This window comes from Salvelinus fontinalis, chromosome 23 (assembly GCF_029448725.1).
Source record: "Salvelinus fontinalis isolate EN_2023a chromosome 23, ASM2944872v1, whole genome shotgun sequence".
NCBI classification, from domain to species: domain Eukaryota; kingdom Metazoa; phylum Chordata; class Actinopteri; order Salmoniformes; family Salmonidae; genus Salvelinus; species Salvelinus fontinalis.
In genome coordinates this window covers 48,989,892-49,006,285 of record NC_074687.1, presented here as the reverse complement: position 1 = coordinate 49,006,285, position 16,394 = coordinate 48,989,892, and the positions used below count along the sequence as shown (strand labels likewise).

General features: G+C 44.2%; 1 protein-coding gene across 1 annotated transcript in view; it reads right to left on the bottom strand.

Moving 5' to 3' along the window:
* LOC129821427 (LIM domain only protein 7-like) overlaps positions 1-15,861 on the bottom strand; it is a 59,279-nt gene extending 43,418 nt beyond the window's left edge. Inside the window, exons 1-7 of the mRNA XM_055879067.1 lie at positions 15,606-15,861; positions 14,649-14,990; positions 13,731-14,057; positions 12,942-13,091; positions 11,606-12,463; positions 8,742-8,774; positions 7,418-7,532 (exon numbers count right to left, since the gene is read on the bottom strand). Of these exons, the coding sequence (XP_055735042.1) occupies positions 7,418-7,532; positions 8,742-8,774; positions 11,606-12,463; positions 12,942-13,091; positions 13,731-14,057; positions 14,649-14,990; positions 15,606-15,823 (2,043 nt within the window). The 5' untranslated portion in view covers positions 15,824-15,861. The remainder of the gene's footprint in view (positions 1-7,417; positions 7,533-8,741; positions 8,775-11,605; positions 12,464-12,941; positions 13,092-13,730; positions 14,058-14,648; positions 14,991-15,605) is intronic.
* Positions 15,862-16,394: the final 533 nt, after the last annotated feature.

The window sequence follows — 16,394 nt, the reverse complement described above, 5'->3', positions numbered from 1 at the left end:
GAATTTCTTTCCTTCTTAATGTGTTTAAGCCAATCAGTTGTGTTATGACAAGGTAGGGGTGGTATACAGAAGATAGCCCTATTTGGTAAAAGACCAAGTCCATATTATGGCAAGAACAGCTCAAATAAGCAAAGAGAAACAACAGTACATCATTACTTTAAGACATGAAGGTCAGTCTATCCAGAAATTTTCCAGAAAGTTGAAGGTTTCTTCAAGTGCAGTTGCAAAAACCATCACGTGCTATGATGAAACTGGCTCTCATGAGGACCGACACAGGGAAGGAAGACCCAGAGTTACATCTGCTGCAGAGGATAACTTCATTAAAGTTACCAGCCTCAGAAATTGCAGCCCAAATAAATGCTTCACAGAGTTCAATTAACACATCTCAACATCACCTGTTCAGAGGACACTACGTGAATCAGGCCTTCATGGTCGAATTGCTGCAATGAAACCAATACTAAAGGACACCAATAATAAGAAGAGACTTGCTTGGGCCAAGAAACGTGTGCAATGGACATTAGACTGGTGGAAATCTGTCCTTTGGTCTGATTAGTCCAAATTTTAGATTTTTGGTTCCAACCTCTGTGTCTTTGTGAGATGTAGAGTAGGTGAACGGATGATCTCCGCATGTGTGGTTCCCACTGTAAAACAATGGAGGAGGAGGTGTGATGGTGTGGGGGTGCTTTGTTGGTGAAACTGTCAGTGATTTATTTAGAATTCAAGGCACACAGCCTTCTGCAGCGATACAATATCCCATCTGGTTTCCGCTTAGCAGGACTATCATTTGTTTTTCAACAGGACAATGACCCAACACACCTCCAGGTTTTGTAAGGGCTATTTGACCAAGAAGGAGAGTGATGGAGTGCTGCATCAGATGACCTGGCCTCCACAATCACCCAACCTCAACCCAGTTGAGATGGTTTGGTATGAGTTGGACCGCAGTGTGAAGGAAAAGCAGCCAACAAGTGCTCAGCATATGAGGGAACCTTTCAACACTTTTGGAAAAGCATTCCAGGTGAAGCTGGTTGAGAGAATGTGCAAAGATGTCATCAAGGCAAAGTGGGGCTACATTGAAGAACCTCAAATATAAAATATATTTTGATTTGTTTAACACTTTTTTTGGTTAAAGTCGGAAGTTTGTATACACCTTAGCCAAATACATTTCATCTCAGATTTTCTCAATTCCTGACATTTAATTCTAGTAAAAATTCCCTGTCTTAGGTCAGTCAGGATCACCACTTTATTTTAAGAATGTGAAATGTCAGAGTAACAGTAGAGAGAATTATTTCTTTCAGCTTTTATTTCTTTCATCATCACATTCCCAGTGGGTCAGAAGTTTACATACAGTCAATTTGTATTTGGTAGTATTGCCTTTAAATTGTCAAATGTTTCAGGGAGCCTTCCACAACCTTCCCACCATAAGGTGGGTGAAACATTGGCCCATTCCTCCTGACAGAGCTGATGTAACTGAGTCAGGTTTGTAGGCCTCCTTGCTCGCATACACTTTTTCAGTTCTGCCCACACATTTTCCATAGGATGAGGTCAGGGCTTTGTGATGGCCACTCCAATACCTTGACTTTGTTGTCCTTAAGCCATTTTCCACAACTTTGGAAGTATGCTTGGGGTCATTGTCCATTTGGAAGACCCACTTGCAACCAAGCTTTAACTTCCTGACTGATGTCTTGAGATGTTGCTTCAAGATATCCACATAATTTTCTACCTCATGATGCCATCTATTTTGTGAATTGCACCAGTCCCTCCTGCAGCAAAGCACCCCCACAACATGATGCTGCCACCCCCGTGCTTCACGGTTGGGATGGTGTTCTTCGGCTTGCAAGCCACCCCCTTTTTTTAAACTCCTAACGTAACGATGGTCATTATGGCCAAACAGTTCTATTTTTGTTTCATCAGACGAGAGGACATTTCTCCAAAATGTACGATCTTTGTCCCCATGTGCAGTTACAAATCGTAGTCTGGCTTTTTTATGGCGGGTTTGGATCAGTGGCTTCTTCCTTGCTGAGCGGCCTTTCAGGTTATGTCGATATAGGACTCGTTATACTGTGGATATAGATACCTTTGCACCTGTATCCTCCAGCATCTTCACAAGGTCCTTTGCTCTTGTTCTGGGATTGATTTTCACTTTTCGCACCACAGTAGGTTCATCTCTAGGAGACAGAACGCGTCTCCTTCCTGAGCGGTATGACGGCTGAGTGGTCCCATGGTGTTTATACTTGCGTACTATTATTTGTACAGATGAACATGGTACTTTCAGGCATTTGGAAATTGCTCCCAAGGACGAACCAGACTTGTGGAGGTCTACAATTTTTTTTCTGAGGTCTTGGCTGATTTCTTTTGATTATACCATGATATCAAGCAAAGAGGCACTGAGTTTGAAGGTAGGCCTTGAAATACATCCACAGGTACACCTCCATCTGACTCAAATGATGTCAATTAGCCTATCAGAATCTTCTAAAGCCATGACATCATTTTCTGGAATTTTCCAAGCTGTTTAAAGGCACAGTCAACTTAGTGTATGTAAACTTCTGACCCACTGGAATTGTGATACAGTGAATTAGAAGTGAAATAATCTGTCTGTAAACAATTGTTGGAAAAATTACTTTTGTCATGCACAAAGTAGATGTCCTAACCAACTTGCCAAAATTATAGTTTGTTAACAAGAAATGTGTGGAGTGGTTGAAAAACGAGTTTTAATGACTCCAAAATAAGTGTATGTAAACTTCCGACTTCAACTGTACATGGTTCCATATGTGTTATTTCATAGTTTTGATGTCTTCACTATTATTCCACAATGTAGATAATAGTAGAAATAAAGAAAACCCCTTGAATGAGTAGGTGTGTCCAAACTTTTGACTGGTACTGTATATGTGTGTATGTATGTCTGTAGTATGTACTCCTACATCGCTGTTGTCGGTTGCTACAGACCACCTGCGGCTTCGGGATATACTTATTGATATACTTATTGATATACTTATTGAAACACCTCCCTCCGCTTAACAACAAAAGCAGCATACATACAAAAATAAAATAAATTTAAACATACAATTGGAAATAATAATATATAAATATACATATATACAGTATGTACACATAAATTTTATTTATTTAACCTTTATTTAACCAGGAAAATCCCTTTGAGATCCAGAGTCTCTTTTTCAAGGGAGACCTGGCCAAGGCAGCAGCAACAATCAATACATTACATAATTAAAATATACAATACAACACAACATGATCCAGCCTAAAAAAAGCATTTACACTCCTCTATAACAGAGTCTCCCATCAATATTTTAAATTCATTCAGTGGCACTAACATATCTAGATTAAGCATGGTGTCACGTTCCTGACCTGTTTTTCCTTTTTATGTATTTATTTAGTTGGTCAGGGCGTGAGTTGGGGTGGGCTGTCTATGTGTGATTTTCTATGTTGGGGTTTTGTGTTCGGCCTGGTATGATTCTCAATCAGAGGCAGCTGTCAATCGTTGTCCCTGATTGAGAATCATACTAAGGCAGCCGGGGTTTCACGTGTGTTTTGTGGGTGTTTGTTCTTGTGTCAGTGTTCCGCCACACAGGACTGTCACGGTAGTTATTTTGTATCGCATATTGTTTTTGTTAATTATTAAATCACTATGGAAACTAGCCACTCTGCGTATTGGTCCGATCCGTCTCGCCTCTCCTCGTCCGAGGAGGAGGATTACGACTGCCATTACACATGGATTGTAGACTATTCCATGCCTCTGGTGCACAAGAAGAAAAGGCAGTCTTGCCTAATACTGTGAACGTCCTGGGGACTTTAAGTAAAAAGCACCTATGACCGGGTTTGGTAACTGCTGGTGTTGAAGGAGACCAGACTACAGAGGTAAAGAGGGAGTTTACCCGAAAGGGCTTTGTCAATGAACACATTGAAATCTTTCTGCGCGTATAAAGTGAGGTCCAAACTACCATTTGGTACAAGGCGCTACAGGTCTAGAAGTAGCTAGCCAACGGCAGCTTGGGTGCTCGACTGCCGTTTTAAGGCCAGAACGCTCAAATCAACCCTACTGCACTCCGACAGCGAAACTGTCTGAATTTACAAACGGACAATTTTTCTCTGAATGGAAACACCATAATATTAATCAAATTAATCAAGCCACATTTCTTAAACTCAATCCCATATACTATGTTGTTACAAAAAATGTTTTACATTCTCTGATAATGCCAATATGGAATAGTATCAAATGCTTCTCAAAGATACCCTCTGGTGGTCAAACTAGCAAAAACTTGCAGTAACAGAAGAAATTGCTGAGAATTAAATGACATGCCACAGAATGCTGCAGCAGCACGCAAGGTGGGCCGCAGTATGGCGCAACTTTTAAAGGAGGAACCACTGTAGGGGTCCCGGTTGTCTGTACCTGCAGACTTGTTAGTGTCCATTGCCTTTAGTGCTTTATAGATCTCAGTATAAGAAACAGGCTCAAAGTTAAAATGGTTCACATGAGGGCCTATATCATAGTTGACTGTAACAGAGCTTACATTAGAGGCCTGGGCCCCACCATTATTAACAACTGAACAGATATGAAGTGCTTGTTAAAACCCCCTACAATATCAGCTTTATCTTTCATTAGAATCCATCATGAAATGGTCAGGAAGGCCAGAGGATACATTAGAACCTGACACTGATTTGATTAGCTTCCTGAACTTGGTAGGGTTGTTTAGGTTCTCTGTGACTGCATTGAAATAGTAATCTGATTTGGACTTCCTGATCAAACCTGTGCATTTGTTTCTTAGCGCTCTGAAGGAGGCCCAGTCAACAGGAGCATTTGTACGTCTAGCTTGAGCCCAATATATATTTCTCTTTCTAATTAATTCTGCCAAGTTATCTGAAAACCAGGGATTGTCCCTTCCACTGATTCAACATTTCTTCACAGGCTTATGCTTATCACAAATGGACACACATTTCATATAAAAATATTCCCAGGCAGTGTCAACATTGGGAATCAGACTTATTCTGTCAACATTATGGTACAGATCAAGTCCTGCTTCCACAACCACACCCAAAGCTAGCATCAGTAATTCTACACGTGTTGTTAGCCCAGCTAGCACGGACACTGACAGTTGTGAATCTGATGCAGCCCAAGAGCTACTGCCCCCTTACCCGGGAAAGCACCGAACAACAGACAGCGTCGTTGGACCATTGAAGTGGCGCAAAAATGATGAGAACTACATTGATTTGGGGTTCACTTATATTGGGAGTAGTGCCTTTCCTCAGCCACAGTGTGTTACATGTGCAAAAGTACTATCTCACAACTCGACGGAACCACTCTTGCGCAGACATTTAGAAACAAAACATGCCAATTTGAAAAGTAAGCCACTGGAGTTTTTTGAGCGAGAAGTAAGACAACTTTTGAGTAGTAAGACATGTTTAAAAGCAACAGATACCATTAATAAGAAGGGTCTAGAAGTGTCTTATATGGTGAGCTACCGAGTGGGTAGGACAGGCAAGCCCCATACTTTTGTGGAGGACTTAATTCTTCCTGCTTCCGCAGATATGGCTGGGACAATGCTGGGGGAAAAGGCCAAAAAACTATACAGACAATGCCTTCATCAAACAACACTGTTTCACGATGCATCAGTGACATGGCAGGAGATGTTTTGAAACAATTTCTGCTTTGCATACAAGCCAGTGAATTCTATGCGTTACAGCTGGATTAGTCAACAGACGTGGCGGGCCTGGCACAGCTCCTGGTATACGTTTGTTACGTTTATGGAGGGTCAATTAAGGAAGACATCCTCTTCTGCAAACCGCTGGAAACCAGGATAATAAGAGAGGATATTGTTGATTCTTGATACACTGCAGAATCCACCGAGAGGCTCTTGCTGCCAAAGGAATGCGTTTTGGACACTACAGTGTTTTGGACACTACAGTGAAAATGGTTAACTTTGTTAAAGCAAGGCCCTTGAACTCTTGTGGATTTTCTGCACTATGCAATTTCATGGGCAGCGACCGTGTAACACTTTTACAACATTACAGAAGTGCGCTGGTTATCAAGAGGCAAAGTTTTGACACGTTTTTTTGAATTGAGAGAAGAGCTTAAAGTTCTCTTTACTGACCATAATTTTCACTTGTCTGACCGCTTGCATGATGACGAGTTTCTCATATGACTGGCCCATCTGGGTGATGTTTTTTCTCGCCTGAATGATCTGAATCTAGGATTGCAGGGACTCTCCACAACAATATTCAATGTGCGGGACAAAATTGAGGCTATGATTAAGAAGTTGGAGTTCTCTGTCTGCATTAACAAGGACAACACACATGTCTTTCCATCACAGTATAATATTTTGTGTGCAAATGAACTCAAGCTTACTGGACAATGTCAAATGTGATATAGCGAAGCACCTGAGTGAGTTGGGTGCACAATTACGCAGGTACTTTCCCGAAACGGATGACACAAACAACTGGATTCGTTATCCCTTTCATGCCCTGCCTCCAGTCCACTTACCGATATCTGAACAAGAGAGCCTCATCGAAACTGTGAAAGTTTAATTTAATCAGAAGCCACTGCCAGATTTCTGGACAGGGCTGCGCTCTGAGTATCCTGCCTTGGAACATCGTGCTGTTAAGACACTGATGCCCTATGCAACCATATACCTATGTGAGAGTGGATGCTTGGCCCTCACTAGCAGGAAAACTAAATACAGGCACAGACTGTGTATGGAAAATTATTTAATAAATGTATCGTATAGTGTGTATGTGGCAGGCTTACAATGATGGCAAAAAACAACATTTGAGAGTGCGCTGACCCTGGTGCTAGAGGGGGTACGCAGCTGGAGGTTGAATGTTTGAAGGGGTACGGGACTATAAAAAGTTTGGGAACCACTGGTATAGGGAGATAAAAGGATGTATCTGTTCAATTTGTAATTTGTATTTCTTTATATGTGCAATAAAAATATACATATATACTTTTTTTTAATCAATCTGTTATGTCATGATTATTACGTTAATGTAGCCCTCATGAGGGAGGGTTCAAGTCAAGTGTATTAACAGTCTTTTGGGTTGAGTGTGTGCGACCCCTGGTAAGCTGGGGACCGCTAGTGTTGAACGGATATGTGGGGCATGCAGGGTTTATTGCCCCCAAACCAAACCTAACCAAAGGACTGACACAGGGTGAGAATACCAGGGGTATATTCATTAGTGCAGACCGTAGAAAAATGTTTTGCAAACTACAGTTTCTATTGGACAAATTCAGGCGGGTCCTTACCAGTTTCGTTCTGTTTGCTTCCATTTGGTTCTTAGTGAATACACCCTAAGACTACCTGATCCAATAACAAACACTCATTTTCATTTAGCGTTTCAAAATATTTTGTCACGGTATACCTACTGAACACAGCCCATGTGTGTGGTCGTCGCAGGTTCATATACTCACATCCTGCCACTGGTCTTCGTTCTCCTTGACCTGCTCTCTGATCTTCTGTAGCTCCTCGTAGCGCACCTGCTTCAGGACCTCCTGGTCCACCGCAAGGTCTGTCATTGATTTGCTCCTACACGCCACCAGAGAAGAGGAAGAGTGTTTAAAGACGGGGTTGTGATCAGTGTCAACTCAGTTACAGGCATTGGACCATCAGTTAGGAGCATAAACCTACAGTGCACAAGACTGACTTTACGGTCATAAAGTAGGCTACAGATGTATGTATCAAAAGACACTCCAAATCCACTATAATCACAGATGCGATCACACATGCCAATCATAAATGCACTCAAAGTGTGGAGCAAAAAGTGCTTGTTAAAGTAAATCTCAATTAAATAAACTGAAACACACTTTTACACAAACGTTTATTGTAAGAACACAGGAAACAAAAAACAAGATTCAACATTCATTGAAGATTAAACAATCATTTTCATCCACATAACACCATTAAGACTAAAATGTAGTACAAACAAAAACATGCTCCCCATTTGTCAAATTTCTTAGTTAGGTATTAGTAAGCGAACAAAATAAGCAACAGTTGAGTCACACTGAACACAAGCTTAATGCGGTTGTAGCCTAATGGGTTAGACGAACCATGCAGTATATCTCAGCCATCCCATTCTGCAAAACACGCTTGTTCACTCAAAGCTTTCAAAGTTGGCCAAAAACATTCCCTGCATTTGACTTCCCTGTAAACTTCTGAATCATACTGCTACCAATGTCTCTCTATCTTGTCTGTCTGTCTGTCTGTCACACAAAACCAACCATCACCGTAGCCTACAACCTGTGCTTCAACAATTTTCAAACTCTCAGCTGCACATAACATACAGTAGGTTTGGTTGGTTGACCCAGCATATTGGTATTGTGTGTACAATCCCCTCACTCCACTTTGTTGCCTTGTCAAATGCTGTGTCCCACCCCCCTTGTGTCCCACCCCCCTTCGGCCCTGCGCCATTCAATCCCCAACAAAGTGTCAGTGTCATCGTATGATTGTCTATATTGTAATTGTTTTTAATAACCTGCCCAGGGACTGAGGTTGAAAATTAGCCGGCTGGCTAAAACCGGCACTTTTACTGAAACGTTGATTAATGTGCACTGTCCCTGTAAAAACTAAAACAAACTCAAAGTATAGCAGGCAGCCAGTGAGTGAGGGAACTAGTAAATGAGAGCAGCAACACAAAGGCAAAAGGAGGAAGGAGGCACTGTGATTGCATGGTTGGGGGGAGGCCGTGGAGAGAACACGACCATGCCACATTCCTGGGAACCAGCATAATCAACTCACCCATCGCTAGCAACGTCAGACTTTTGGAGCAGTCTAGGAGAACCAGAAAAGAGAACCACACAGACAAAAAAAGTCACATTTGGGCCAGAATTTATTTTCCTACTCTGGGAATAAGTAGAGGTGAAGTGATCCCTAACCAGTGTCTGGAGTTTTTCTCTCCCTCTAATGGCTAAGGTTAGGATTGGGAATCTAATCCTAGACCTGTGGTAAGGGATTGCTACCTCCAGCCTCTGTCTTCAAGATTCATATAGTAGGGGGAAAAGGTAAAGTGCATGGATGGACACATAATGGTTAAGTACCACTCCACTTCAGCTTCGTTCTCCTGGGGTTTCACTGTCCTTTTTATTGAAGGTGGGCGTGTATCACAGTTCGAGTGACACCTTCCTTTCATCTCTTCGAGACCACAGCTAGGGTGACGTCACTGGAAACTCTACAGGAGTTTTCCATGTGTGAGGGAAATACATCCAGACGCCTCAGACCCATGTGTGAATGGCCTGTTTTGCGAGTGTGTCACACAGAGAAATAGAAAGAGTGTGAGTGGGATTGTGAGTTTGTGAGAGGGAAAGTGTGTGTGCTTCATATGTACACTCACCTCCATATGTATTTGGACAGGGAAGCAATTTTTTTTTATTTGGTCCCTTCATTTGAATAAATCACAAGTATTTGTACTTATAGTGTATTAAAGCAGTCAAAAGTGTAGTGTTTGGTCCCATATTCCTTGCACGCAATGACTTTGTGTTTTGGATTAAGTAATGCCTAATAGGTATTGCGTGCAAGGAATACTTTAAATTAATACACTAAGTGAACTTAGTCCAAATACTTAGGACTTCTTCACATGGGGGGGGGACTAGCTACAGAAAGTGCTTTCATTTGTAATTGGTATGAAAATACCCTCAAATAAAAGGTGACATTCTGTACTGTCGCCTCATACGAAAGACTTAATGTGTATGTGTATGTATGTGTTTTCTGTGTATGTGTTTTCACGTTGCCAAGGTTGGCAGGTACCAGCTTTCCTCCCCTCACACGACGATGGGGAATTTCAGTCTAGGTTTTCATGTCTGTCTTCCTTATTAAAAAAACTTACGCTCTATGATCATCATCTACCTCTGCTGTGCAGACCTGGCTTGAAATACTACTAGAAATGTCTCAAATACTTTCAGAGTTTACTTCAGCCTGACTGCCAGTGCCTGGAGTGCCATGTGGGTGGGGTATGCAGAATTCTCTATTGAATCCATTGCACCAGGCAAGCTCAACTGACCACAGCTAAAGTATTTTAAATGATTTCAAATAGTATTTAGAACCCAGGTTTGGTGCAGTGTCTAGGGGTAAGTATGGGGATTCATCGCGGAACACCCGGAACTAAAATCTTGCATAATTGCATAAGATGCTTGATTAGGTTCAGGAGGGAGATAATATAGTGTATTTTATGAGAAAAGATACTAACAAGACTAGCGAAGTCTCCACCCCCCTAAACGGAAACTCTCAGCCAAAGCACGGGCCAAATGTTCCTTGTTAGTCGTCTCATCCCCGTCTGTTCGACAGATGTTACGGTACCATCCTATGTTACGTGCGTCTGTCCATGAGAGTGAGTGTGGGGTTAATAGCTTGAGTTATATATAGATCTTACTCATGTTCAAATCCCTTTTCATACCACTGTGCTCATACTGCTCCTCCAAGTCAGTGTGAAGTTCTCTGATGTTGAGAGGCACTGTGTTATTCCAAGGCAAATAGAGGTGCTAGGGTGATGTCATACTTCGCCATTCGTGAGCCACCTCCGATTGATTCCATGACAACAGTTTTCAGTCTGTTTTTATTAAGCATGGGAACAAAGTATTTTTAAATTCACAGGCAAAGGCAATCCATGAGCAGAAAAACAAAAACAAAAAAACAAACAAATGTAAAACAGAATAGGGTCTTGTGGTGTTAATTCTGATGGACGTATACATTTTTGGTCAATGCATTGACGACAGTACTCATGTGGTGGTGTCTAGAATTAGCACTTAAAAAACAGGTCAGCAGCAGTTATACAAGTTGTACAGAAAGGTCATTTACTTAATAGGGTGTTGCGTTTTAAAGCTTCAGAATCGTATCGCTTGAATGGTTTCAGAAAACACCACAACCTGCGTAAAAAAAAGTCACTTGTTTGACCTAATCAATCAAACCACTTTCTCAAAAGCTGAGGTAACATAACCGTGGGTTATTTTTCTACATTTCCACCACTGGGTTTATGTGTTAAAAATACATTTACGGTAAAGTTGTCTTTTATCAATTTGTTGCAGTTAGTGTGAAAGGCACATGTTTGTTTTTGGTAGAGAAGTGCTCAATATAGTTCATTGACATTTCCTTCTATGAGGTCCTTCTATAAGCACCACTCCGTATCAATGCATATCCACATGCGATTTAGGGCACTTCAATAACAGACAGAAAAGGGTTCTTAGAAGTGAACAGCACCGGTGTGTGTGTGTGGGGGGGGGGGGGGGGGGTTAAAGAAGAAAACAACAATACACAACCCGGAGATTTGGGTCTCTGTCTCAAATGGCACCCTATTCCCTATATAGTGCACTACTTTTGACTAGAGCCTTATAGGGTAGACCTATGTGGCTCCAGGTCAGTCAAAGTAGTACAGCGCCCCTGGAGCAAATTCGAGTTAAGTACTTTGCTCAGGGGCACATCGACCGATTATTCACCTTGTATTTGAACCAGCAACGGTTACTGGCCCAACGCTCTAACTGCTAAGCTACCTAGCAGTGCACTATATAGGGTTTGGGGTGCCATATGAGATTTGCCCTGAGAGCAACAGGCACTGTAGCGGGATCGTTGTTTTCAGCAGCCATTTTTGTTCCTAACTGTTCAGAAAGGCTAACCTCTCGATCATCATCCTCTTCTTGTACCTCAGCCGACTCGCCTCCCGAATCGCCACCATCTTCTGCAGGTCACCCTCGCTACAGGAAGTGGGCAGCGACGGACCCATCTGATTGGCCGACATACCGAGATATGACCGCTGACTTTGGACACGCACTGCCCCCACCCCCACCCCGAGCACCACCCCAAACTTCCTCAGCAACATGTCGTCCGTTTTAGGGTGCCTATCACGATCTCCTCTTTCCTCATGGTTCTCCCCGCCCTCAGCTTCAACTTCCTGGGTCAAAGGTGAGGGGGCGCAGAGCAGCCGCGCCTGGAGCTTGGCAGGCAGTGCCCAGGGCTCAGGGATGGTCATCGGGTTGTAGCTGTCGGCCGCACCCAACAGTGGTCTCTGCCGCCGACCACCCTGGGGTTGGTTGACCTTGCGGAAGATGAAGTCGTCCCGCTCGATGTCGGGGAAGACGGTCTTGTTATCCTTGCCCGGCGTCTGCGGCTGGGTGACAATGTTGAGCTGGGGGTTCGAGGCGTAGAGGTGGCCGGACAAGTGGTTTACGCACACCCGGGTTTTCAGCACAGCCAGCTCCGGGTTGGAGTGGAAGGCCTGGGTGCGTCGGGCGAACATGTCGTCATTCTCCAGGTCAGGGAAGATGCTCGCCAGGGACTCATCCAACTGTTCTGGAGGATCCAGGGGGTTGTCACGCCCCAGAAGAGGACGCTTCTCGCATTTGAACAGCCGGGGGCCTGAGGTGGGGTCGATCACAGGGAATACCACCGGGAAGCGCTCAAAGTATGGGATGTTGGTGACTTGCTTTTTGAGGGGCTGGTAGAGGGCAGTGTGTTGTGGCTGAGTGTTGTAAGGACTGGAGGGGGGGGGGGGTGGAAGAGAGAGGAGAAGGAGAGACAGGACAGAGGTTTGATGAGTTGCATGCAAGTAGAATAGGAGGAAAGCAGAAAGAGCTAGGAAAAGGAGGTGTAAAAAAAAATGGAAGGCTGTTTGATTCAAAACAGGGCTGCATCAAACTGAGGACCTTGCATTCTGAATCAGCTTATTCAAACCGTAAGTGCTTGGCAAACACAGTACAGTATCTTAACATATGTACTGATGCAAATTGGACTAAACAGCAAGACAGCAAAGCGATTATACCTCAGTATAACTGGTATAACTCTCAAAACTGCTTTTCAAGGCATGTTAGGGCACAGTTACTAGCTTAGCTTTTTAGCACAGTATCGCTGTTAGTACGTGAGGGAGGGCAGCCAATCAGAACTCCTGCCCTTTTAAGGCAATGCGCTAGACCAGTGCTCCTGTGATTTCACAGTCAATCGAGCAGCTGTATCGACCTTTGACCTGCAGCAGGGAGGCTGGTGTGGGTGGAGCCTTCAGGTGCATGGGGGTGAGAGGAGGGGGAGGGGCCGGAAGGGGCTGAGGAGAGCCAGTGACTGACATCGCAGTCAGAGTCGTCAGAGGATGAGCCGCCAGACTTCTTTCGGCTATGGCCCCAGAAAAGAGTGGGTGCAGAAAAGAAAGAGAGACAGAACGAGAGAGAGAGGGGGGAGAGGGAGAGAGAGAAGGATCGATGAGGGAAAATAGTGGGGAAAGGGATTGTAAGGCAAAGTGAGAAGAAAAGAGAGAAACGGAGAAGCATAAGTCAGACAGGTGGAATCAATACAGTGAAGTAGTGTAAAAGTAGAGTAGAATAGTTCCCCACAGCAGTGCGGCCCCAACTTATCAATCAAATGAAAGCTTTGTGAATGATGTTAGAATCACATGCATTAAACAGACTATAGGGAATCACTGGAAAATGTTGTGATAGAAAGAGATAGAAACAGGAAACTGTGATAGAAAGATAATGAAAATAGCTGGTGATAGAGTGATAAAGTGCCATTAGAAATAGTGAATGTAAGAAAGAGTAAAGAAATGTGTGTGGTTTGTAAATGTTGGTATTGTATGTACTAATGTTTTATATAGTATTTGAAATGTACAGTATGAACATTTGGATGGAATGCAAGTGCTTTAAATGATGACGTTAAATCTGTGTTATGGGGTATGATGCTGTGAGTGTTTGTGCGGTCTTTAACATTGGCCCTCTTTGCATCGTCCCCCTTCCCCCTGTCAGTATGTCCACAGACCTGAAGCCCTGGATCTTCTTGTACCAGGGTCTCCTCTGGGACCCCAGTTTGATCTTCTGCACGTGGGTGTCCTCCTCGGGCGTCCAGAACTTGGGCAGAAACCTGTCATATGACACGTCGACAGTTGACTTGGGCGACGCACCCACTTTGCGAGCGTACAGGTCGTCCTGAACGGGGTCAGCATACCCAACATCATCTTCCTCGTCTTCAGAATCGTCGTACATCTGTCGGAGGAGGCTATCAGTGGGGAGAGGGCGGTGGTGGTCCACCCTCACTGAGCCCATCTGAGGCTGGGGGGAGCACATCGGTGTCATTGGCCCACTGCTGCTACTCGAGAGAGAGAGAAAGAGAGACCAGCCAATCTTATGAGGGGAAAGGGTTTATCAGGAAGTGCACACAAGCAATCAAAAGGCAGAGCAAGGAGCGTATGGTGTTGGAACATCCTTGGGTAAACGGCACACAATCTCCAATGAGAGCACAAGGCAGAACCAAAACAAAAAACACAAGTAAATTAAAGTTAAATTAAAGTAAATCAAGTAAATTAAAGTAAATCAAGTAAATTAAATGAAATCGAATCAATGTGAAATTGGATATTTCGGATGGCAAGTCACTCACTCAGTCACTGCAAATCCAACTGCAAGAGGAACGAGCAAAAACAACTAAACTAAACAAAACAATAAAACAAAACAAACACACAAACAAAACAAACTTATTCAATCAATCAGTTAGAAGAGCCGGCAAGTTAAGACCAAGGTGGCCTGCTACACTCATGGTTCTAGAAAACCATGCAAACTGAAGCGCTCTCTCGTTCTCTCATTCTTTCTTTCTCCCACACTCGTTCATCCGGCAGGCATAACAGAAGAAGCGCTCTCTCTCTCTCTCGCTCTGGTCAGATCCCACGGCATCAGGCTTTCTGACCTGAGGCAGGTCACTGTCTGCGGCGGTGGGGCGTTCGTGTTTGTGGTCATTGTGACCGTTGGCCAGGTCCCTCCTTTCGCCACTGAAACCACTCCTCCCCCTCCTCCTAATCCCACGGCATTCCCGGCCTCCACAGGGCCGATTGGTAGTGCGAAGTTGGTAGGCAGGGCAGGGGAGGGACTGTGGAAGCGCCGGCTGGCCAGGTCGTCCAGAACGAGGTCGGGGTCCGGCCGCTCGGTGTCAGAATCATCGTCACTGCCACTCTCGTAATTGTACGCCCACTGCAGTTGGGCGGCGGGCAGGGAATCCTGGGATATGCATCTGTTGTTGGAGGATTCGGACCTGGTCTCACAGAGGTCAGTGTTCCGAGGTTAGTCGCAACATATGATGGTACAGTGCACACACACAACCATAACCATGGGACAACCATACACAACCATGGGAGAACCAACCAGCAGACAGACAGAAAGACAGTGGAGATGATAGGAGAGGAGTGTGTAAAGACAGGGCACGGATCAGGGTATGGCATACGGTGGATTTAAACCACATAGAGTCAGATCCATGTCTTATACAGTATTCACCAGTGCAAAGCAATAGTTTTATTCGGTGTGAAAGAAACAAAGCTGGCTTATAGAGCTATCTTACTATAGCTTGTGTTGCAATGGCGTTTCATAACGTTCAAAGAAACTGGGTGGCAAGATTTGGCTCGATACCATTACCATTTGACAGAAGGATACCAATTCACCTGAATTATAATGAATTAAAATGGAATTGAGCCCCACCCTTCTGGACGATTTAACCATTGACAGACCAGTGAACAGACCCGAATGAACATTTTACACTTCTATAGGCCCTTCGTATATCCGAAAGGATTTGCTAGAGCAGCACCTGTGGATAACGACTCGAGGTAGCTGATTTCTGGTGTATAAGCTACAGGTGTGTGTATGACTCTGCTACCTGGTGAAGGTGCCATCCTCCTCCGTGTACATGGGGCTGGCCCAGCTTCGGCGGCTGTCCTCGTGGCGCTCGGCCCGCTTCTTGCGGAGCGGCGCTGGCACGTAGGCCGCCGGCTTGTCCTTGGTGGGCAGGAACTGGTTGAACTGTGTGGTCGTTTTGGGTGCGATGACCAACGAGCGGCGGTAGTGCAGCGAATCCTTGTTACTGTCTGCCGCCATCCTGAAGACTGAGTCCACCTCCGCGTCACTCCCACAACCTAAGGGAGTGAGGAGATATAGAGAAGGAAGAGATGAGAAATTGAAGAGGAAGGGGAAGGGAAGGTCAGGGGAAATTGAAAGGGGAGGGAAGTGTAAGAGGAGAGAAAAAGTAGAAAGAGGGAGAAGTCTCGTGAGGGGAGATAAGAGGTAAACGAGAGAATAGCCGAGTGGAGATTGGAAAGGGAAGGTGGGAGGAGGGGCGGGGGACGAGAAGTGAGAGGAGAGGGAAAGGGTAGAGTTGAGAGGTACAGTAAGGAAGAAAAGTAGAGAAAAGGAAAGGGGGGGAGTAGAGGTCTTTTTAGTGTTGTGTATAATATGATTGTCTGTTATATTAAGATAGAACAAGTAGTCTCAAACTGAGGTAGCCCCAGAGGTAAGTGCAATGCCGTAGGGGGTACGCCAAATAATACAGTTTAAAAATATATACTTCTTCACATTTTCAAACAGTCAATTTATATTTTCCAACGGGGCAATACATTTGGGTGAGATGTTTTTCTCGCCTGAGTAGCCTCGTTTCACTGCCAAAAATAAA